Source organism: Mauremys mutica, chromosome 1 (genome assembly GCF_020497125.1).
Source record: "Mauremys mutica isolate MM-2020 ecotype Southern chromosome 1, ASM2049712v1, whole genome shotgun sequence".
Lineage (NCBI taxonomy): Eukaryota > Metazoa > Chordata > Testudines > Geoemydidae > Mauremys > Mauremys mutica.
In genome coordinates, this window is record NC_059072.1 from 211,536,562 (window position 1) to 211,561,323 (window position 24,762).

At 42.0% G+C, this 24,762-nt stretch overlaps 1 protein-coding gene across 1 annotated transcript in view; it reads left to right on the forward strand.

Annotated features, from left to right (window-relative positions):
• The first annotated feature begins 7,909 nt into the window (after positions 1-7,909).
• MED14 (mediator complex subunit 14) overlaps positions 7,910-24,762 on the forward strand; it is a 67,276-nt gene continuing 50,423 nt past the window's right edge. The window contains exons 1-9 of the mRNA XM_045002693.1: positions 7,910-8,106; positions 10,157-10,183; positions 14,633-14,738; positions 16,137-16,310; positions 17,269-17,398; positions 21,269-21,397; positions 21,757-21,864; positions 23,056-23,188; positions 23,823-23,973. Coding sequence (XP_044858628.1) covers positions 7,925-8,106; positions 10,157-10,183; positions 14,633-14,738; positions 16,137-16,310; positions 17,269-17,398; positions 21,269-21,397; positions 21,757-21,864; positions 23,056-23,188; positions 23,823-23,973 — 1,140 coding nt within the window. The 5' untranslated portion in view covers positions 7,910-7,924. The remainder of the gene's footprint in view (positions 8,107-10,156; positions 10,184-14,632; positions 14,739-16,136; positions 16,311-17,268; positions 17,399-21,268; positions 21,398-21,756; positions 21,865-23,055; positions 23,189-23,822; positions 23,974-24,762) is intronic.

The window sequence follows — 24,762 nt, forward strand, 5'->3', positions numbered from 1 at the left end:
AGTGACACCCAGGTCTTTTTTTCAGTGATTGTAGTTAATTTAGATGCCAAACATATGTATGAGTTTATATAATTTCTTCTTATGTGTATTAGCTTGAATTTGTCAACACGGAATCTTATCTGCCATTTTGCTGCCCATTAACCTACCTTTGATAGGAAGTTTAGATATACCTTTCAGCTTTCTGTAGTGTTCACTATCCTGAATAATTTTGTGTCACCTGCAAATATTTCACATTTTTCAAAACATTAAACATATGTTAACTAAATAATCCTGGTCCTAGTATGTAGCCTTAGCTACTCAGATTCTTTAATAGTCTGTTAGGAATTGTGTCAAAGGCACTTCCGGAAAGTCCAGATAAAATTGTCAGCTGGTTCTCCATCTATTATTCTGTTGATGTACTCAAAGAAGTCTATCACATTAGAGAGGCACAATCCTAAAATTAAAAATAATTACCCATCCACGTTTCAGTTTTCCAAATTATTTTTTAAAATGTTTTTATTAAATTCTGACACTAAGGTATGTTGGAAAAATCATAGTGCTAATGAAGCCTTTCCGTATTAGGCCTGAGTAAACCAAAGTTATGTTATGCTTGTCCAAACTGTGTTGGAAAGCTTACAGAACTCATTAGACTGAAGGCCGTGTATCTACCTAAGTCAGCTATTTCGCTTATCAGTTTTGTTTGGCTCCCCAAGTATATGTTGGCTCCCCAAGTGTATGCAGCTGTGTTCACATGTATGCATCCAAAGTATCTAGTACAAAGGGTCAACGGATGTATCTTGTGTCCCCTTCAGAATGACAAATGTATCCTCAACAGATGTATCTTGTAGCCCCCACAAAATGATATATGTATCCTGCATATCCAATTATCCCCTAACAGATGCATGTACAGGTTCTACAGGTCAACCAAATGACGTAGACAAACGTAGGCTAAGTTGTTTGTTTCGGGGTATAAAGGTAAGCCCATCTGGCCATGGAAGGTGTGTCTCTCTTCTGGCACTAGCCGATCAGAGCACCCGCTCAGCTGACCGATCAATAAAGGGTGTGGTACTTGTCTTCCTGTCTCCGTGCCTCCTTGGTGTAATTAGGTAAGCTCCAGGGGGAAACGAGCCCTTTTGGCTAACAAAATGGCGACTCCACGCCGGGACTTCTCTCCCTGTTGGGGGCGCTGACCGGCGGCCGAGGACGGCTCAGGAGAGTGGCCACCTTGAGCTATTGGTTTGCTCAAGCTCCGGGTCGCCGCAATCGGCCGGGACGGCTACGCCCCCTCCACAGAGAACTCCAGCCGACACGGAGGCAAGACAGTACCAGAAGAGGGGAGTCCACCTGCCAGACGTGGCCACTCCGGGCGTGGTAAGTGCGTTACCTCCTGGGTTTGAGGATTAACGCCCCCGAAGTGCGGGTTGGGACCTTGGGCCCCTAATGGTAAAGGAACCCACAAATAGGAAGGTGTGTGGGTAAAAGCTTTCTGGTTAAGGTACCTAGGTTCAGACACGGCTAATGAATAATTCCATTAACTCCACGAGTCCGTGGGCCGTGCTGAACAATTACTGGGACTTAGAGCAGCCCCAGGGCTGGCTTTTCTTTTTGGTAGGGGTACTTTTGTTTCTTGTTCTATTGGTATGCTGGAAGCCAAAACTGTAACCGGGTCTAGGAGCGTGTGAACCCATCTTCTCTCCCCCCCTTCTTTTCCGTGTGGGTAAGGGACAGTCTAAACATTCCACCTCACCCCCTAAGGGTACCCCAGCATATTATATGTACGTACATTATGGTTCTAAAACCTGCAGGTATTTAGAGAATTGGAATCTTTATACGCGTGAAGATCCATCTAAACAATGCCCATTAAAAGGGACCTTTAATCTAGATAAGATCATATATCTCAGAGGAGCTTTTAATCACCAAAGAAAAGCCTCTGACACAGTGTGAGCAATTTGTCTAGAAACGGGTTAATTTAAAACTCAGCTTCGCCCAGAGATAAAAAGAGAAAGTTGTTTTATGCTCAAGGTCAAGCAAACCAAAGGCAGTACAAGTTACAGAACTGAGATTACATTTGCAAAGCTTAACTGTTTGGTGAGATCCAACAGTCTGACTTTGTGACGGATGCCGGTGCTGGTGTGGCTTGGTGACACTGGAGAAGCCAGAGGTAGCTGACCTGGACTAGAATCTCTGAAAGAGACACCGCAGGAGATTCCAGGGTGTAAAAGAACAGCCTTCCCAAGAGCGGAAGCATGTTGGAAATTCTGAACAAGCTGTATACAGGATAATCTCCCGTCCACCTATTCCCCTTTTCTGAATGTTATATACAGACGTGGCCAGTCTGGATATGTGTAAGTATGGGGCATTCGTATTTTTTATGAGTGATGTGGAAGCATTCCCAACACTCTCCATTGTTGTTTTATCATTTTAATGAAGCTTTAAAATTTGGTTATATGGTGTATTTTCTCTATCCTCCTGCAACGTCCTGCAGTGTCAGTTTGATCACCTGACATGAGGCATAAATTGGTAACAGAAATTTGTCACAGTTTGGTGAGCAATAGAGAATGGGGGAACCCTGTAGAATTTACACCATCTATTTGTTTTACCCTTGTTGTTTTATGTTTGTTTTGTTTGGTTCTGTTGGTGTTATATGTTGAGGATTGCATAATTAAAGGTGTGCCCATTCTCAGCTGCAGTAAGTCTGAGAACTGGAGAAGGGTTTAGCATTCCTCTCTCCACCCTGGTTGACCAGGAAGGGTGGCAGGTGAATCTACCCCCAGTCGTAGCAGGACTGGGCAATAGAGTAGTTGGAGAAAAGGAAAAAAATGTGTATTTGATAACTGGAATTAAGCAATTAAGAGCATAGATCATGAACCAGGCAGCAACTCAAACCTGCGCCAGGCCAAGTTGCAGGCCTTGAGACAGGACTTCCAGTTATACAAGGAAGCCCTGGCTAAGCAAGTACCAGTCCTTTAGGGACTTGTTAAAATTTAACCATTTGTGCTCAGCATACGCCGTAACAGCAGTGTGTTTGCTACAAGAGGCAATTAAATAGTTAAACGCCAGTGGGCCATGCGTTTTGCCCAGGTGGCGAGCCTCACACGGGAGGACTCGGGTAGTCTTATGAATAAAATGTTTTAGGGAAAAGACCAGAAGGGTGGGGGCAGAAGCCCATGAAAGAAACGGTTCAGCAAAAAAAAAAAAAAAGGATCGGGCCCAGGCGGCCAGGCAACAGACAGAGAGCTTGGAGAACAGGTTGGAAACTTTTGAGGGTCTCGTGGAAGGAAGAAGTAAGTGAGTGTAAGCATGGGGATTTCAAATACTCAGGAGGATATTTGGAATGGCGATTTGGATTGGTAAGTGGCTGTTGGGAGCCAAGCAAGTGATATAAGGAAAGAGCAAGTGATCTGAAGGAGAGTGAAAAGTTAACTCTGTAGTTGCTGGAGGGAATAGTAGTTGAACTTTGTAAAAATGCTAAAGAGAAAAGTTCTTGGTGTTTTTTTTTTTAAATGTTTGTAAATAAATTCAGGCAAAGAAATTATTAGATTGCAATCATTTGGCTATGAACAATTTTGTTGAATTAGCTGAAGAATGTATACAGTGCTATGTAAATGAAAATTTATTAGGCTCTAAGGCACTATAAGTGGTGATGTTTTCTTTCAGTGTTTAAAAGCAGGAGTTAAAAGTAAAAAGCAAGCCAGAAAGCATCTGTATTAATGCAAATTATCTAACTGATAAGGTAGAGGCCACTGAAATCTGGGCTGTCTATGAAACACATATAAGACAATATGGGGTAATTCCCTTGTTTTGCCTGAAATCAACAAGGGTATTTGTATATTTTAAGCAATAATTGACTGCCCAGAAGGGGTAGACCTCTGTTTTGGTCTTTCAGATAATCAAAGAAAACTAATGCCAGCTGAACAGCATTCAACGTATCGTGATTTACTGGCAGAGTAAAAATATTTTCATGGGATGGTCTGGTTTGAAATAAAGCAGAAGGCTTGAATTGAAATGCAGATATTTGTTTTGTTCAACTTAAAATACAAAGTGTTTGGATACATCAGAAAAATGTGATCTATTAAAGTCTAATATATTTTCTTAAGTAAGAGAAAGAAACTACATTGGCCAAATCTTTTAATTGAAAATTGTTGTTAAAATTTGCATACTAACAGTCTTTGGAAGCGAGGACATGAAAAGTTAACCCACTCCCCATATTGTGCATGGCATCCTTCTGGCTACCTCAAATTTCTAGCCAGAGGGCTGGGGATGGTGGGAAGCTATTGAACTAGAGCTTGTATTAAATGAACTCATCAAAGTGGGTGTGCTTGTCCTGGCTTGTTGTTCCAAAGCTCTGTAATAATGTTATTTTAGTAGAAGGGTATATGTGGCATATATTAAATAATAAGACTAATGTACTGTATAACAGCAATGTGTATGTGTTCATTGTTAACAAAAGGTGTATAAGTAAAAAGTAAAAGTCAAAAGGTGTATAAGTAAAACGTAAAAGTTTCCTTTGTAGGTTAAAAAAAAAAGGAAGCCAAAAAGGGGAAAAGGAAAAAGAACGAGTTAAATGAGAAAAACTTTAACTAGCAAGCTCAGTCAAAAAAAAAAAAAAAAAAAAAAAAAAAAAAAAAGAGATACACTGACTTCGTTCAAGGACACTTGGCTAACAACCAGAAAAGGGGGGCTGTACAATCTGCAAAGACACTAATGCAATGTGTTAGGTTTCCTTTTTACACAGGTAAAGACGCACTACCCGAAGACCCTAGCAGCCCTGCCACTCCATGGAACCTGGAGACCGGATCAATGTACAGGTCCACCAACGAAGACTGCTTTGGCTCCACACTGGAAAGGCCCTTATTGAGTCCTGCTGATTACCAACACCGCTGTGATGTGCCAAAGACTGATTGCTTGGACCCATGATTCTCACTGCAAAAAGACCCGTCCACATCAGGAGAACTCTCCTATATGATTAGCCTATTCTTTCTTCTAGTTCAACTGTGCTTCTGGACAGCAGGGAAAAAGGACAAGGTGACGTGCTAGCTAACCTCTCCCTTGTCCACTGACAGACCAACTGTGCCTTTGAACTTTTCTAGAAGAAACACTCACTTCACTGACACTGCCAAAGTCCAGGAATTCCTGACTAAAAAGGACATTGAGAACTGACCCTGGTGAAGAAACCCGAGGAATTATACACTGGCAGAAAAAAACTTGTGGGACCCATGTTTGGGAATGTGGAATTAATTGGATTTTGGGGTTTATTCTACAGGCTGCGCCCTGTGTTTTGGATAAATCCTTTAGTATGTATTGCCCTTCCTAATTGGATTTTAAATGACATTGTCTTTATCCAGTTTTCAGATCACTTTTACATACCCAGATTGCTCACAAGGGGCTGCCATTAGCTTAGCACAACAAAGAGCCTGGGTTATTTCCTCTGGAGAAAGGGGAATTGACCAGATCCCTGTGGGCTGGGGCCAATAGTGTTGCAGTCATCTGAATTATTTTTCAAAGCCAAGAATATGCTAAGAAATTGGGCCAACTAGAAAAGGCCACTAGCCTTATTTTTGAAGCTCAGCTATCTTAAGTATAGGCTGGAGTTGGTAAGTTACATGTCATTTCCACCCTTAGTTCTATAACCCAGAAGTTACTGACAGAGATGGTATTGAATATCACTGAGGCTGGGAAGGCATTGCAGTGGGATCTAGTATGTTTAAAATTTCAGGATTTCCTCGATGACCAGCTGATGGCCATTTGAAGTGATCTTGAGCACCAGACTTGACCCACTGCCCTTACAGACATATCAGGAGTACCATCTGATCTGTGGTCATGAAGACATACTTGGACACTTTCTGGGTGGAAGTGTGTACATTTACAGTGCTCCTTCCAAGCATATGGAGCGGTTGGGGTGGGTGTGGCTCCCACATACCGAATCCTGCCGGGTCCATGGGGAGGATGCATATGGGATTAAATTATTCACCGAGACATCTGGGAAATTAAACCACTGGGTATACCTACCTGAGTTATAGTCAGTGCCCCGATCCCTTAGTTGTTAAATGAACAAGGTTCCACTCTTTTGTCCATGCATTCATTCCTGGGTTGGGGGTGACTAAGCTTAAAAGAGCAGTTGTAAATATTTCTGCAGGGCTTCATTGCTTTTTGGCCTCAAGGTGTGAGAAAACTCAGCCAAAAGGTTTGGTGAGTATTCTCAAAGGGGGGAGTTGTTGGAAAAATCATAGTGCTAATGAAGCCTTTCCGTATTAGGCCTGAGTAAACCAAAGTTATGTTATGCTTGTCCAAACTGTGTTGGAAAGCTTACAGAACTCATTAGACTGAAGGCCGTGTATCTACCTAAGTCAGCTATTTCGCTTATCAGTTTTGTTTGGCTCCCCAAGTATATGTTGGCTCCCCAAGTGTATGCAGCTGTGTTCACATGTATGCATCCAAAGTATCTAGTACAAAGGGTCAACGGATGTATCTTGTGTCCCCTTCAGAATGACAAATGTATCCTCAACAGATGTATCTTGTAGCCCCCACAAAATGATATATGTATCCTGCATATCCAATTATCCCCTAACAGATGCATGTACAGGTTCTACAGGTCAACCAAATGACGTAGACAAACGTAGGCTAAGTTGTTTGTTTCGGGGTATAAAGGTAAGCCCATCTGGCCATGGAAGGTGTGTCTCTCTTCTGGCACTAGCCGATCAGAGCACCCGCTCAGCTGACCGATCAATAAAGGGTGTGGTACTTGTCTTCCTGTCTCCGTGCCTCCTTGGTGTAATTAGGTAAGCTCCAGGGGGAAACGAGCCCTTTTGGCTAACAGTAACACAAATATTTAATAATTGTACATTTTGAAAATGAAACCAGTTACTTACTGATTCCTTATTTTCACTAGTTTGCTTCAACATTTGAGGCAGATATTTCCTTTCTTTTGCCTATGGCTTCTGTCAGTGACTAGAATTAAATCCAAATAAGAAATGACTAGGACCGACTCTGTTTAGATTGTAAGATGTAAGGCCAGGGCAACATTCTGCGCAACATTCCACGTTTTCCACATTATTAGTATTTTTTTTTAAACCCGTACGTGTATGTGTCCAACTTGTGACACCTCTCCGGGGTGTGATTTGCAGAAGGTGAATGCTCGGCGCTGTCTGAAAATCAGGCCCCTTTAAAATGTCTCATGGGGCACCCAAAAACGGAGGCACCCGACCTGATTATGCACTTTGCAAAAGTCAGGCCCTACAAAGTGCACGGACCCTGCCCTTGAGGGTGCAGTTCCACGTGATGCCCCTGATGCGAGCCCCCCGGTGACAGCCCGGCCACCCGAGTAGAGCAGCCACAGCTTCCCGCCGCCTCCCCGCCACTTGCCCGCGCTGGGCGGGCCGGGCTCCCTGCCGCGCGCTGCCCCAGCGCCAGGGCCATTCCCGGGCTGCGTTCCGTCGCCCCGCCCCCAGCTGCTTGCCCCGCCCCCTCTCACTAGAGCAGCCCCGCCCCCAGCTGCTTGCCCCGCCCCCTCTCACTAGAGCAGCCCCGCCCCTGCGACTCGCTCGCCAGACGCGCCCCCACCCAAGCTCGCGCCAGCCCCAACGACTCCCGCCGCTGCCGCTTGCTTGGACCGTTGCGCTTTAGCCCCGCCCCCCGCGCTGCCTGGAGGGAGCCGCGGCGCAGCCCTGGGCCCGCGGGGTTGCCGGAAGGGTTTTCTTTCCGGTCCGCCGCAGCGGTTCTCTTCCGGTTCGGTCTCCCCCATCATGGCGGCGGCCCCTGCGCCCAGCGGGCTTTGAGCTCCGCGGAGGCTCCTGGCGCCGCCTTCTCTCCCCGTCCCCTGCTGCCGGAGCTCGGCCGCTCGTGCCGGGGAGCGGGGAGCCGCCGCGGGGTCCCTGCGGCTGGTCGGGTCCCGGGGGGAGCCGGGGCCCCGCGCGCTTCCTGCCCGGGCTGACGCGCTGCCGCCCCCATGGCGCCGGTACAGCTGGAGAGTAACCAGCTGGTCCCGGCCGGCGGCGGCCCCGCCTCGGCCCCGGCCCCCCCGGCCCCGGGCACCGCCGCGGCGGCGGCCAGCCCCGGCTACCGGCTCAGCACCCTCATCGACTTCCTGCTGCACCGGACCTACGCGGAGCTGACGGTGCTGGCGGACCTGTGAGTGCCGCGCTCGGCGCCCTGTTCCCTGCCCCTGGGGAGGGCGGAGGGAGCTGGGTGCCCAGAGCTGCCCCTGCCCGAAGCTTGCACCCCGGGGGTACTAGACCTTGTGCGTCTTTGTACCTGCTCCCGGTTCATCCCACCCCCTGCTAAATTGTGGGGATCCGTCAAATGGCCTAAAAGATGGAGAACAGAGAAGAAGCTTGAACGTAGTTTTTGTTCGGAAAGCATTTACGTTTGCCTCTAAATTAATTTTAATGACATTGGAACTTGCAAGTTTTAAAATTAATTACATTAGTAATATGTTACACTATGAGAGAGTCTTAAAGTTCTGACGTCTCACACTGAAGAGCTTTAAAATAAAAAAATAGCTTGGATAATGAGACTAAGCTAGTCCATCTTTATCTTGTTTCCTTCTACTATTGGTTGCTGCAATTCTTGATGTGAAAACAAATAAGGAATGAACGTAAATCTGAACAATTTGTTTAATTTAGCTTCTAAACTACCTTTCATCTCTTGAGTTATTCTGATTAATTTAACGGGGTAGTGTAGGGGGTATAGGGAAAGGAGTAATTTATTGAGCCAATGGGAAAGTACCCATAGTTCTGTGCAGAACAAGAACTACTGAATCTGATCATGTAAACTGTATTTCCATGGACTAGCTTACTCTCATGATGTGCCCAGCCACTTTAGAATTTCAGCAGGTTTTGGAGATGCACATTTGTGGGTGCACTGACATTTTATAAATCCTATTTACAGGTAGTCTGTAAAGAAAACAATCTTGGTTCAGTGTCTAGTGTGTGTTAATTAGAGTTTTAGGTTTTTCCACAGTAAAATGCACTGAATGTAAGTGGTACTGACTTCTTGCATTCTCACATTCAGTTAGCTCTATGTATTATAAAAATATTTGCATTAGGCACACTGTGTACTATGATATGATACCAAACATTGGAACTTCATGTAATTAATACAAAATAAAACTGTCAGGGTTAACAGTGCTTGAAGAATATGTTGGACAATTGATCGACTATTGAATTATAGACTGTCCAGGATCTCAACCAAATGTGAATGTCCTAGGTTTTCAATACATGCCACATGTTCTGTGCATTTGGCTAGCAGAGGGGCTCCTTATCTCTATAAAATATCCTTATTTTTGTGTGATGATCTCCCTTGCTTAGAATTAACTGTCCAAACAAAGTACTGATGTGTCTAGATCTGTGACCAAAAATGTAGCTTCCAAGTATAGAACAAAGAACACTTTCTGCCTGCAAAGTTTACAATCTAAGCATGACAAGACAGAACAGACTATTATAAATAGATGGGGGGAGTTCAACAGAGAGACAACATTAGTCAGCATGATAGACAGTGGTCTGTGCACACTAGTGGCTTAACCATTGCAAAGCTTTTTCTAGGCATCATGACAAAAAAGAGTTTTGAGGAGGAATTTGGAGGTGGATAATGAGATAGCTTTGTGGATATTTACAGGCAGCAATCCACGTATCATTTGGGCCAAAAGTTGTAATTGTCATCTAAGTCTACATGAAATAAACTAGTTGGTCTTTGTCCTGTCTTCTGGAGGTTTATCAGTGAGGTACAGTGATTGGGGGCCTTATAAGTACTTATAGATATCAATAGTGGCTAGCTCAGCGGATAGGCTAAAGTCTTCCATCTTTCAAGTTGATTCTTCTAATTCCAATTTTAGGCAGGCTGGTAGGGCATAATGGTGGATCTAATGCTGATGCTGCCTATTTTGCACCTATTGTGTGTATAAATAGACAACTCTTATTTCTAGAGCTATTAAACCAGCACCTTTTTTGAACAGTAAAACTTGACAAATTTAGTTTCATGAATACGGCGAAATACTACACAACTTCTTGAAACACACTTTCCAAAGTGTGTGATGTATTCATGTTGGAGTAGTGCTAACTCTTAAATGTAATCATTACATAATAAGATCTCCTCACTGGATGCAAATGAATGTATAGCTAAATATCTAAATGATTGAAATGTAATAATATAACATTAAATAATGGTTTTATGTTTTTAATAGACTACCAAGAAAGACTGACATGGAAAGGTGAGTCACAACAAGAGTGGGCTATTAATGTATGCTTAAATTTAATATTTAACATTGAGGTGAGTGTGGGATCATTGAAATAAAATATTTTCTCAATTCAAGATTTGCCTGAATAAAAGAACCTTTAAAAATTATTTCTTTAGTGGCTTGTCCTTGTGTTACTGTACAGAAGTAACATTTTTGTGACAGGAATAGCAATGTTAATTTGCAACTGCCTAGAATTGTTGGGTTCTGTTGTTAATGTGCTTCTGAACAGTTCTTTCCCCAGCAGGAGGTGCAGTTCATATTAGGGCATTTCCTTTTTGTGTGGGAAGTGATAGGACATTAAAACTTGGAGGATGGGCGTGCCTGACCTGATATTTAATCTAGTTGGAAAGAGAATAAGAACCTAAACAAATATAGATGTGTTGAGAAGAAATTTCTACCAATACAGGACTAGTAGCTTAAAAATGTACATAGAATAAAACCTCTTATTTGCCCCTCCTAGTTTTCTAGACTTCAGAAATGTATCCCTTTTTTTATTAAGCTCAAAGTACTTAATGTGCTTAGTTTGGAGGTTTGAGTAGCTTCTATAGAACCTGCCAGAAAATGTAATGTTGGCTTCTTTGCTATCTGTGTTAACTTTTTCTTTTGATCTAGTTTAGTTTGAAGATATACGCAGATCACACAATCCTAATAATTCTAATGACAGTTATATGGAAAATACTATGTATCAAGTCAAGCATGTACTTTGCATAATATGGCATAGATTTCAATTGTACAAAATTATTTTTTAACAGGGTTTAATCCAGCGGTGAGCAAACTTTTTGGCCTGAGGGCCGCATATGGGTATGGAAATTGTATGGCAGACCTTGAATGCCCAGTCGGTGAGGGGGACTCTATGGGGTGTACCATTGAGGAGGCTCTATAAGGGATGTTACTGAGGTGGAGAGAGGGGGGACTCATGGGGTGTGGTGTGGCGGGGCTCTACGGGGCAGTACCGGGAACTCCTAGGGACCCTGCTGGCAGTGACACCAAGGTGGCCGTACCCGGCACTGCCATGGGTGGAGGCACCCTAGCTGAGATGGGTGCGGCCCCTGGACATTTTTGAGGTTCTTGAGGGTGAGGCTGTAGGAGGCGAGGAGGGGATTGGGCACGCTGCTGCGTAGGGGCGGGGTTCTGATCCTGGAAACAGTGTGGTGAAGTCGTGCCTGAGCAGTGTGTTTCTGTGTGCCAGAAGATGGTGCTCATCAAGGGAATTGTGAGTGCGGGGGCTGGGGAGCGCTGGGTGGAATGGGGCAAGCCCCTGCCCCTTCTCCCCGGCGGGAGCTCAAGGGCTGGATCTAAACGTTTGACAGGTCGAAAGTGGCCCACGGGCCAAAGTTTGCCCACCCCTGGTTTAAACTTTTCCACTTCCAGATCATGGTTTGGGGGAATCAAAAATTGGGATGTTTTCTTGAGACTTCTTTTCTCCTCTTCTCTTGAAGACATGCTGTGGCATTTGTGAGTTTAATGGGAACTTGCTTTGTGAGGTTCACACGGTCAAGCTGGTCAATGGACTGAATCAGCTTGGATCTCTTTCACTAGGTGGGAGAGAGGTAGGAGAAAAGAAAGACAATGTTGAATGGTTACATAGAGGCACAAGCAATCTGTGGTGTCTGTAATAGAATTGTGATATTTGGATCAGTATATTGTAAGCTACAGTGTGATATTAGGATGTGTTGTTGTCTGATGCCATTTGGCGAAGTGGTTCTCTAGCTCTTTAAGGTTGCCTACAATTGCTGTAAGGGATGTTGCTTAATTAATCAACTTACTTTGTTGCTCCTGCATATGAAAGCTACCATAGCAGCAGTAATGATGCAGAGAAACTTAATAGCACCAGACTCCTGAACCTCTTAAAGCTTGCAGGATGCTGCCTTGGTGACAGGCAGTATATGCCCATCAGTGATGGAGGTAGTCTTAAACTTAACATGGATTTTAATTAGAGCTTAAGTCCCTTACTTAGAGTATTCTTCTTGAGGACCTCTCAATAAGCAAAGCGTGTAGGAAATTATGGATCCTGTTGTTTTAGGATCTTTTTGAAAGATATGCAATTTTATTATATACAAAGGACACCACTAATATTAGATTCTAACTGCTTCACAAAGATAAGAGTAAATTACTTTCAGTATTACATGCAATAATACAAAATAGCAGTTGGACAGGAAACTACCTTGATAATATGGTGCAGTGGTACTGAGAACTCATTTGTAACATGGTGGGGAGACGATGGGTTTGGCTTTTAATAACAGGTAACTTGTGCATTCTCACTGTTCATAATTCCTGTTTCCTTCCTTGCTCTCTAGTGACATATAAAGTAATGTATATTTTTGATCTAAGTGGATTAATGACTGTTATATCATATGTATTTTTAAATGGAACTTGGATTACATCGGCTCTGAAGGGTCCTGCTTTCCAATGTAAACAAATAGGAGTTGAATTCTCATTTCTGCTTTACATCAGCAAAGAGCTCCTGCTGGGAAGTATTAAAAGAAAACTCTTGTTTAGATACTTTGAATAGCTATATAAACTTTCAGTTTTCCAAAATTATTGCTCAGTATTTTTAGTCAGTGAATGAGGTATTGTGTCTCAACAACAGTAGATGTCCTTTTAATTTGCAATAAGGGCCCTGTCTACACAGAAGGATTGAAAGAATCTACTTTTTTAATTAAAAAGCAGACTTATGAAGTTGTTTAAGGTAAGGTTTTAATAATTACAAATAAATACTAAGTTACAGTAATAGCTCTGAAACACTGATTGACTTTTCCTCCTAATGGCAAGACAGTTATTTACTCCTACTTCACTCTTAATCTACTTTCTGGACAATTTTTTTTATACTTGCTAAATATCCATTAATACAGAGGAGCAGGCTTTTTAGTGATCTCTTGTGTAGTGATCAGAAAATCTGTTTTACTCTTATTTATATTTACGTGTTTTATACAGGCTTTACACTAGCTTTTTGAAGCGCCATCTTTATCAAACAATATGTCTCTTAATACAGCGAAATGCAAGCTCATACATCTAAGAACAAAGAGTGTAGGTCACATTTATATAGTGGGGGACTATATCCTGGAATGTAGTGGCTCTATAAAAGGCTTTTAAGGATAGTGATGGATAACCAGTTGAATCTGAGCTCACTGTTCAGTGCTCTAGCTAACGGGATCTGTGATGATCTGGGGACTATCCACTAGTAGTTGTAGTAATAGTAGCAGGAGGGTGGTATTACTTATGTATAGGACATTAGTGATACCATTATTAGAATACTATGTCCTGTTCTGGTGCTAATACTTCAAAGAGTATTTTGGAGAAGGTTCAGAAAAGAGCTACAAAAAGGATTTGCAGTCTGGAAAATAACACTATATTGTGATTTAAGGGGCTCAACCTTCTCTAGCATAGACTAAATTGATTGAGGTGTCTAGATCATGGCTAGAAATACCTACATGAGCCAGAGATTTCTTATAATAGAAGGCTCTTTAATCTACCAGGAAGATACAATGAGAACCTGCAGTTGGAAACTGAAGCTAGAAAATTTCAGATTAAAAACAAGATGCAAATTTTTAAATGTAACTTTTAGAACAACTTGCCTATGGATGTGGTGGTTTCTCCATCACTTGAAGTCTTCAAGACAGGATATATTTCTAAAACATATGCTTTAGTACCAACAGAATTTTTTGGCTTGATGCAGAAATTATTGGATGAGGTTCTGTGTCCTGTGTTTTGCAGGAGGCCAGACTAGGTTATCATAATGGTCCCTTCTGACCTTAAATTTATGAATCTTTATTGACTACAAATCATAATTTATTGTTTTTGTAAATTGTTTAATGTAGCTTAAACCTTGTTCTTGCAGCAGCATTTACAGCAATAAATTGTGTAAATTCAAAGTAACTCCTTGGAAGTCGTAGGTTCTGACCAAATTATTTGAGATCAGAAGCTTCCCATACCATAGATGGTGTCTCAGAGATTGGAATGAAAGCGTGACTTGAGATCCAAGCATGACTCTCTGGCTTTCTTATCTGGTATAGACAGGCTTCTGCTGTGGTGATGAGTACACATGAGGCTGTGGATATAGGCATTCAACCAGTAGCAGATAGAGTAATTGTTAAAAATGGTGTGGGGAGGAGGGAGGAAGACTGGATATGTAACATTTCTGTAAGTAAAGAGGAAAAAAACAAGTGTCTCAGGAAGATATCCTGAATTTTCACTTTTCAGCACCATGCCCTAATGTATGAAAAGATTAAAGCATGTTGGGGGGGGGGGGGGGGGGGGCCCCCCCAGAAATTGTACAACTGAAATTGATGCTACATTATGCAAAGTATTAACTTTACTTGATGCATGGCATTTTCTATGTAATTGTCTTTAGCAAACTGCACTGCAACTGAACTGCACCTTTGTGAGATGTTTCAGTACTGACTGACTTTTTTTTTTTAACAGAAAAATAGAAATAGTGCAATTTGCAAGCCGCACACGTCAACTGTTTGTTCGATTATTAGCCTTAGTCAAATGGGCTAACAATGCTGGGAAAGTGGAAAAATGTGCGGTAAGTTAGCAACTTAACTTGGTGTAAAATGACCTAATACTTGTTGGTGGGCTTTTTAGTACCCTCTGAATAGATTCTAAAATGCTCACATTAAAAAAGCCAGATTCCATATGATGATGTACATGAAATTATACATTATTAAATGATATGCTCTTCTCATTCTGTTCAATAATTGTAAGTTATAGTTTGTATAGTAGTAATGCATCACTTCTTCTCTCTTTAAGAGACAGTCACACTGTTGCAGTAAACCCCAAAAACTCATGAAAAGGGAAAGCAAAAGGCATGACTGCATATTGTCTTCAATATTATTTTATCAGGAGCCAGAACATTAGGAGGTTAGGAGATGGGGTAGAGGGGAGAGCCGGGGCATTGATCTCAGCACTAGTTCTTATTGTTACACTTGAATACATTATATAGGCACTGTGAGATAGTTACCGTAAGTCCTGCTCTTGAATAAATAAGTTCAAAGTCCAGGATGTTGCAAAAAGTCAGTTTATTGGTAGAATATAAATAAGTATTGTGGTAATCCAGTAACAGTCCACAAATGAACTGCCACAAATATACCAGAGTATGTAGGAGTGGAAACCTCTTCTGTGGCGTACAAACTGAAACCAAATGATCCTCCTTTAACATTCCATCCAAAATATTAGACACACAAGGTGGATGAGAGATCTTTTATGGGACCGATGAGTACATTTCCCAGACATGAAGAAGAGCTCTGTGTAAACTCAAAAGCTTGTCTCTCTCACCAATGGAAGTTGGTTCAATAAAAGATATTACCTCACCCACCTTGTCTCTAAAATATCCTGGGACTGACACAGGTACAGCAACACTGCCTCCAAAATACTCTTATTCTCATAATTCTGGTGATGGATACCCCACAGATAAAGCATTTGTGAAATTACTTAAATAAATAAATAAATAATCCCAAGCTCTCATTCATGTTTTCCACATGATCTGTGAAGAGAAGTAAAGAGAGCTGCCACCCACTAATGGAAGCTCTGTTCTCAGGGAACTTTGAATTGTAGTGCAAAGGCAGGGAGCCAGGACTGTTCCTACTAAGCTCCCTGAACTTGTCTTCCTTCTCCAGGAATTTCTTAAATTCAGAATTGAACCTCCCTGTAGTAGAAGTGAAATGAGGTACTTACTTTTAATTAAAGAGTGGTACTCTGGCATTTTATCTGTAAAGGGTTTGCTGATGGGAGAAATAAAATGTATAAATGTCCTTGAGTAAGTATTTATTTAAGAAACTACTAAAATATTCCTTCCACCTCACCCCAAAGATAGGCTTTCTTGAATTGTGTGGGATGGAAGGAGAGAAAAGGGGGAAATATTATTTAGAGTTACTTTGGGCAAGGGATTGACTTCAGCAGTCAGTATTTTTTTTCTCTTTTATAGATGATATCAAGTTTTCTAGATCAACAAGCTATCCTATTTGTGGACACTGCTGATCGTCTAGCATCACTAGCTAGAGATGCTTTGGTTCATGCTCGCCTGCCCAGTTTTGCTATCCCATATGCTATTGATGTGTTGACAACTGGGTCATATCCACGTCTCCCAACATGTATAAGGGTAAATGTCTTTACAGTATAGCTGAAAAAGATCCCTCCTAAAATATCTTATCAGGTAACAAACACAAATTAGTGAAACTAACAGTGTCAAACATCTTTCTCCTCCTGTAATTACTGCAGATCAAGTACATATCTCTTTAAAGTGCATGCTAATACAGAACCAGTTACAAAATGTGCAAAATTCTAACTTGTTTATATGTAGAATATTCTTATCAACAAGCTAACTTTTCCCTATCAAGGATTTTATCTTGCTAGACTACTTCTGCTCTAGGACCAACATAATAACAAACCTTTTTCCTTTTTTATTAGTCATTTATTGGTATTTGTACACACTAAACCAAAACCCCAGAAAAATATACAACTAACCTAAGATGAGATTGAAATCGCTGTTCACACTGTCTCTGGATGGTGCTATGAGTCTCTTAATACGTGCTATTATAGTATCCCTCCAGAATTAAACAGCTGCCTTTTTTTGTATCTAGAGATCCATGGAAACACCTTCAGCTATCTTTAATACTGCTTTGTAATTTCCTTGTTTAGCTTGCATTCTAGTTAAGCAAGCTTTTCCAAAGTCATGTAAGATTGTAGAACTCTAGATTATTTTTCTTTTAAATATAAAAATCTGGCTATCAACCTTAATTTTTGTAGCAATATCACTTAAGAATACTAAGGCAACTTGATGTACAAGGTCTGGAATAGTCTGAAGTGGGCTGAGTTTAGTGATTTCTTCCTAAATATAAGGTGGTCTGTCTAGGGCACAATCCAGTTCACTGGAAGGCAAATTCAAGAGGCTATAGAATGCATGTTTTAAAACTGCCTGCTTAAATATAAATACTGTATCCTATTGTACTTTCAGACTTCCAGTGTTGGTCTTCTGTATCATTTATGAAAGTTGGTTTATTTAGTAGTGGTTTTCTTCAGTCTGAGAGAGACAGACATGTTGATACTTACCTTAACAGGATAAAATAATTCCTCCTGACCCAATAACAAAAAATGAAAAGCAAACTACACTTCATCAGCTAAACCAGATTCTTCGACATCGACTAGTGACTACAGATCTTCCTCCACAGTTGGCGAATCTTACAGTTGGTAAGGACCTGAAGTTACTTTTAAAGACTCAATTGTTTCAGGCTATTTAAAATAGTGATTTTAGACTTTTAACTAAAACATAACTGGGAAAAAGTTTCTAAGCGTCTAAAAAGATTGAAACCCTGCCCCTATGTGACATTAGTGTACATACTTCCCACAGCCTGCAAGAACTGGGAGTTGTATAATCTTATTTAAACCGACTGTAAAATCTTCAAAAAACGTTACTCTGACAACAGAAGAAAAGGTTGCTCTTCTGTTCTGACTGTAGCATTGGTCTTCATGAACCATGGTTTCTTATATTTCTGCACACAGTTTCGACTGCTCAGGGGACTGCTCCTACTCCATGTCCTCCCCTACTGATGTTTGGCAGACAAGATGGCCTCTCTTTTCTGTTTCTCCCCACCCTCATTTCCTGTGGCTCATCTTCCCATTGGTGTTAACTAATAACATGATTTTTAGCAACTAGGGTTTTGCATATAAAATTGTCCATTAGTGCATGTAATGGTAAATACGAAGTCATTGAAACTTCAATAGTGGATCCATTTTTCTCTAGGCAGGGTAACTGACTTGGGCTTTTAATCTTTGAATTTTCTGGATTTGTCAGTTACTCCGTCTAAATGTGTAGTATTGGGTAAAAATGTCAAAAGTACTTAAGTGACTCTGTTACTTTATAAATTTTACCCATCGTGGTCTTTGTAAAAGAATGGCAAGTTATATAATCATATGGCATACTTAGTCACATAATTGCAGTGGCCCTTGAGTGGAAGGATTATCCAGTGGCTATGGTGCTAACCTGAGACGTGGGTTCAATTCTCTGTTCCTTCATGGGCTTACTTTGGACCTTGGACAAGTCAGTCTTCTGTGCCTTGTTTCCCTATCTGAGGGTACGTCTGCACTACAGGATTATTCCGATTTTACATAAACCGGATTTGTAAAACAGATTGTATAAAGTCGAGTGCACGCGGCCCCACTAAGCACATTAATTCGGCGGTTTGCGTCCATGGTCCGAGGCTAGCGTCAGTTTCTGGAGTGTTGCACTGTGAGTAGCTATTCCGTAGCTATCCCATAGTTCCTGCAGTCTCCCCCGCCCCTTGGAATTCTGGGTTGAAATCCCAGTGCCTGATGGGGCAAAAATCATTGTCGCGGGTGGTTCTGGGTAAATGTTGTCACTCATTCCTTCCTCCGGGAAAGCAACGGCAGACAATCATTTCGCACCCTTTTTCCCTGGATTGCCCTGGCAGGCGCCATAGTATGTCAACTGTGGAGCCTGTTTGGCCTTTTGACACTGTCACCGTATGTGTACTGGATGCCGCTGACAGAGGTGATACTGCAGCGCCACACAGGAGCATTCATTTGCTTTTGCATGATAGCAGAGACGGTTATCAGCCGTTCTGTACCGTCTGCTGCCATTGTAAATTGGCAATGAGATGACGGTTATCAGTCATTATGTACCGTCTGCTGCTGTCATGGGTGCCCCTGGCTGAGGTCGGCCGGGGGCGCAAAGCCAAAAATGGGAATGACTCCCCGAGTCAATCCCTCCTTTATGGTATCTAAAAATAGTCCTGTCTAGAATATGGGGCAAGTGTACTAGAGAACCAGTGTATCAGAGAACCAGAGAGCACAGCCGCTCCATGTCAGATCCCGCAGAAATGATGAGCTGCATGCCATTCATGGGGGGTGCCCCTGCAACAACCACACCTGTTGCTTCCCTCCTCCCCCAACCTTCCTGGGCTACCGTGGCAGTGTCCCCCCCCATTTGTATGATGAAGTAATAAAGAATGCATGAATAAGAAACAGTGACTTGTTACTGAGATAAAATGAGGGTGAGGCAGTCTCCAGCTGCTATGATAGTCCAGGCAGGACATTAAGCGGTGTGGGGGAGAGGAGCCCAGCATCCTGCTGCTATGATAGTCCAGGCAGTACAGAATCTTTTCTTTAGACATGAAGGGCTGATGGAGCTCAGCTGATGGAGCTCAGCCCCCAGTTGCTATGATGCAGACGGTTACCAGCCGTTCTGTGCCATCTACTGGGAATGACCGGGAATCATTCCTATTTTTTACCCAGGCACTCCTGGCCGACCTCACCTGAGGCCAGCCAGGAGCACTCACGGGCTGATGACGACGATGGATAGCAGTCATATTGTACCATCTGCCACCGGGGTGGGGGGAGAGGATGCTGCTGTTCACTGCCGCAGCATCGTGTCTACCAGCAGCATTCAGTAGACATAGGGTGACATTGAAAAAAGTCAAGAAACGATTTTTTTCCCTTTTCTTTCTGGGGGGGAATTGACGGGCTATACCCTGAACCACCCTGGACAATGTGTTTGACCCTACAGGCATTGGGAGTTCAGCCAAGAATGCAAATGCTTTTCGGAGACTGCGGTGACTGTGGGATAGCTGGAGTCCTCAGTACCCCCTCCCTCCCTCCATGAGCGTCCATTTGATTCTTTGGCTTTCCGTTACGCTTGCCACGCAGCACTGTGCTGAGTCCCTGCTGTGGCCTCTGTCTGGAGATTTTTTTCAAATGCTTTGGCATTTCGTCTTCTGTAACGGAGCTGTGATAGAACAGATTTGCCTCGCCATACAGCGATCAGATCCAGTATCTCCCGTATGGTCCATGCTGGAGCTCTTTTTGGATTTGGGACTGCATCGCCACCCGTGCTGATCAGAGCTCCACGCTGGGCAAACAGGAAATGAAATTCAAAAGTTCGTGGGGCTTTTCCTGTCTACCTGGCCAGTGCATCCGAGTTCAGATTGCTGTCCAGAGCGGTCACAATGGTGCACTGTGGGATACCACCCGGAGGCCAATACCGTCGGTATAGGTAGCCTTCATCAAGGTGCATTACTTGTACTAAACTTGGGTGTCTTGTTCATAAATTTGTAAATGATTGGACTGTCACTTGGGTACACGCACAAGGCACTGTGAACACTTGCGTGCATCAGAGAATAAAAAGATGAGGGTAGACATTTCAGGTTTGGTATATAGTGAAAGGTTATATTTCCATAGCTATGTCAGTCAGGGTGTGAAAAAGCCATACCACTGACTGACATAGTTGTTCCGACCAGTGCAGACACAGCTATGTTATTCAGGGAAGTGGTGTTCCTGCACTGACAGGAAAAACTTCTTCTGTCGGTGTAGGCTGCATCTATAGTAGAGGGCTGTGCTGGTATAGTGTCTGTAAGTGTAGATACACTCTTAGTGATTGGTGAAGTAGGTTCATTAGTCTTTCATCTCTGGAAATGTTAAACTACCAGTTAAATATTTTTTCATGTGATTCAGCCCTGGTCTACACACAGCCCCTGGTTCGAACTAGGGTACGCGAATTCAGCTACGTGAATAACGTAGCTGAATTCGAACTACCCTAGTTCGAATAACTTACCGTCCAGACGCCACGGAAGCGAACTCCGCGGCTCCAAGGTCGACTCCGGCAACTCCTCCTGCCGCGGTGGAGTACCGGAGTCGACCGCGGCGCTTCCGGAGTTCGAACTATCGCGTCTAGATCAGACGCGATAGTTCAAACTCCGAGAAGTCGAACTCGCCGCGTCGACCCGGCGGGTAAGTATAGACGTGGCCTCAGTGTCTGCAAGCTGCTCAGGAGATAATCTATACTGAACTGGCAGATGTGTTAGAAGTCCTGACTAAAGTAATACTGTTTAAGGAAATTTATATGGGATGTGCCCACACTGTGCTGGCTTGTATTTCCTCTTTCACAAACATTAATAATTGACTAAAATTTTGTAGAAATGCATGTAGCAGACTAGGGATCATAGAAGATTAATTTTGTTTTATATTAGAAGCCCTCTTGCACTCTAAAGTTTGAGGTGCCTGTTTAGCATGCTGAGCATAAAAAAAGTTCATGATTTCTCCTAGCTAATGGCCGTGTGAAATTTCGAGTTGAGGGGGAGTTTGAAGCTACTTTGACAGTGATGGGAGATGACCCTGACGTTCCATGGCGCCTCCTCAAACTGGAAATTCTGGTTGAGGACAAAGAGACTGGAGGTAACATCAGAAGTCTTTTATTTTTATGTTCTTAATATTGATCTGGGGTTCTGCTCTCAAAATGGTTGTTTTATTAATCAGAATTAAAACTAATTGTACAGCCTATATTTGCATGCCACCAACTTGATATGGATAAATCATACTTAACGTCCTGTTTTTCACCACCTTGCTCTGTGTACTTTGTACCTTTAGGGGGTACAGTCTCAATGGCATTTCCCCAAATATACTGAGAGAACTGTATAGAACCCAAGTTGCTAAATACCTTTTAACCTTTTGGAAGCTATTCAGTGTGGTGGTCTTTTTCTTAAAATGACTTGATGTCTAGATCTCTAATGTGAACTATTTTTAATTCATGGAAGATGGTCGAGCTTTGGTTCATAGTATGCAGATCAGCTTCATTCATCAGTTGGTCCAGTCTCGACTCTTTGCTGATGAGAAACCGCTTCAGGACATGTACAGCTGCCTACGTATCCTTCCAAAGATTGCTTTTTAATAGAATGACATAATAGCCTCACACTCTAGTGGTTAGAGCTTAAAAGAGAACATAAATGCTGTTAAGCACAAGGATAATGCCCATTAGCGTAGTGGAAATGGTTTTTGAGGTTATTCTCATGGTCCAGCAGGAAAGATTCATTGCAAGAAGCAGTGTCCAATACTTACCTGGATTGCATCATTCACTTGATTGTTCAAGTCACCTGGAAGCAAACTGGATGGGTAGCTTTGTGTACTAAACTGTTTACCCCTACAACACTTCGGTAGCTGCATGTGGCAAATGATATAGAATAAAATGCTAACTTTCAAGGTGCAGTAGCCAACAATCTTTACTGTCCACAGATGCAACAGAAGTCTACAAACACTGCCATTCTATTAGTCAATAAAGTGGAAAATAATTTATGCACAAGTCATTAAATTGACTTTGTGCACACAAGGAATCAATTAATATTTGGGTAATGTGAAATACTTGTCAATGAAACGAGTGATTCTATGCAGAAATACACTACAAGCTTATCTTAAGAATGTTAAGAGTGGTTTTTTTTTCCCTACCAACTTCATTATGAACTGCATTTCTTGTAATGTTCTCCTTTCACCAAAAGGCAGTCCTGATTTCAAATATTTGAAGCAGTTAGAAAAGAGTACCCTAGAAGTTTAAGGGTACGTCCATACTTACGGCCGGGTCGACGGGTAGCGTTCGACTTCTCGGAGTTCGAACTATCGCGTCTAATCTAGACACGATAGTTTGAACTCCGAACGCGCTCCCGTCGACTCCGGAACTTCATGACCACGAATGGCGGTGGCGGAGTCGACGGGGGAGCCGCGGACTTCAATCCCGCGGCGTCTGGACAGGTAAGAAGTTCGAACTAAGGTAGTTCGACTTCAGCTATGCTATTTGCGTAGCTGAAGTCGCGTACCTTAGTTCGACCCCCCCACCCTAGTCTAGACCAGGCCTAAGAGAGGATTCTGTGCAAGAAGTTAGATAAAGACAGCTTTGAAAAATACTTGATACTGTACAAAATAAACTACCAACAAGTATTTATCTGTCTTGGGGAAGCAATGGGTATGTATAAAGAACCATAGAAAAGATTTATGATCTTCTGTTGTCTTACTGTGAATTGGTATAGCATACAGAGGCTTTGTATTTGCTTAACTCCATTCCTTAGACTCTTTCTGCTTATCGCTTCAACTAGAAGTTTTGCATTCACAAACACTAATGCTGATTCGGGAACGCTGGGGTGACCTTGTGCAAGTGGAACGATATCATGCAGGGAAGTGTCTCTCACTCTCTGTTTGGAAGTAAGTTAAATAATTTCCAAGGACTTATTTATATTGACAGACAGACATGCAAGAAGAAGACTCTTAAATGTTGGTGTATTTGTAATTAATAAACTTAGGCCAGAATTTTCAAACCTGAATTTTGAAAGCTAAGTCTCCTCAACTACCATATTTAATCACCTAAATATATGGTCTGAATTTCAGAAATGCTGAGCACCTTCACATCATGTTGACTTAGGTGGGGATGGTGGGTGGTGAGTACCTCAGAAAATTGAACCACATTTATTTAGGTGCCATATATTAGCATAACTGTTGATGCTGTTTTGATTCATATATCTAACATGCTTTAATCTGACATTTTATTTGATATCCTGCAAATAGTGAGCCTCGTAAACTAATTATGTGCTCCAGTTTAAATATTTCATTTTGTCACTGTATTTTTCTAATCACTTTTAATTTAGCACAACTTGCTTAATGTTTTCTGTGCAGTGCTTTCGCAATCAGATATTGACTATTGAAGAAACGTCTTCCTACTCACTATGATTACATTAGCTGTAATATCACAACATGGCTTGGAGTGCTTCAGCAAGAATAACTTTTAGGCTATTGTTTTAAAATATAAAGTTATTTAGTATTGCATTTTTTTAATTTTAAGCCAACAGGTGGTTGGGAGAAAAACCGGGACTGCATCTCTTCACAAGGTCACCATTAAAATTGATGAGAGTGATGTCTCAAAACCCTTACAAATTTCCCATGAACCTCCCCTGCCAGCTTGTGACTCCAAATTAATGGAAAGAGCCATGAAGGTAAGGCTCTCTAGCTGCAGCAGGCATTTAGTTTTCCAAATCAAGCAGTTATAACTATATTGAGTTGATATATAGTCTCACTACTAGATTCTATTTGAAGAGTTCAGAATCTAGTCCAGCATCAAATTCTATTTTAGGTTAAGTGCCATTTCTTTTGTGACCTCCACAAATTGCTGATTTAGAGGATATTTCAAAGTTGACCATAAAATTTCTGAATGCCTCACTTACTGCATCACAAAGGGGTGGTGCGAAACTATGGCGAAGAGATTTAAAAGTATCTAGTGATTTTGGGTGGCCATCTTGAGACATCTTAAAAGGCCTAATTTTCAGGAGTTCCCACATACTCGCCCTCTGAAAATAGGCCTCTTCAGAGTGTCTGAAGTTGTCCACCCAAAACTACTAGTCATGTTTGAAAACCTTGGCCTATAGGTATAAGTATTATACTAAAAGATTTATATATATTCAATTTGTAGAAATGTAAAACTTAATTCTGCACAGTAACTGTAGATAATCTCACTGGTCTGTTTTATTGACTCTTTAATCTACTAACGCCCCAATCTTAAATTAAGAAAATATGTGGGGATAGTCAGAGTGGTCTGAAATAAAGAACTATAACCCCCATTCCTATTTGGGTGCGATTTTTATTTTGGTAGCTTCCATTGACATGGTACTAGTTAAGTTGGGCAAAACAAACCTCTGTTGCCCTGAATTTTTAAATAATTAAGTCTTTTGTAATTTCCTTGTCAAGTTCGATTGTGACATGCTGATACCAGTGCTTACCATAAAAAG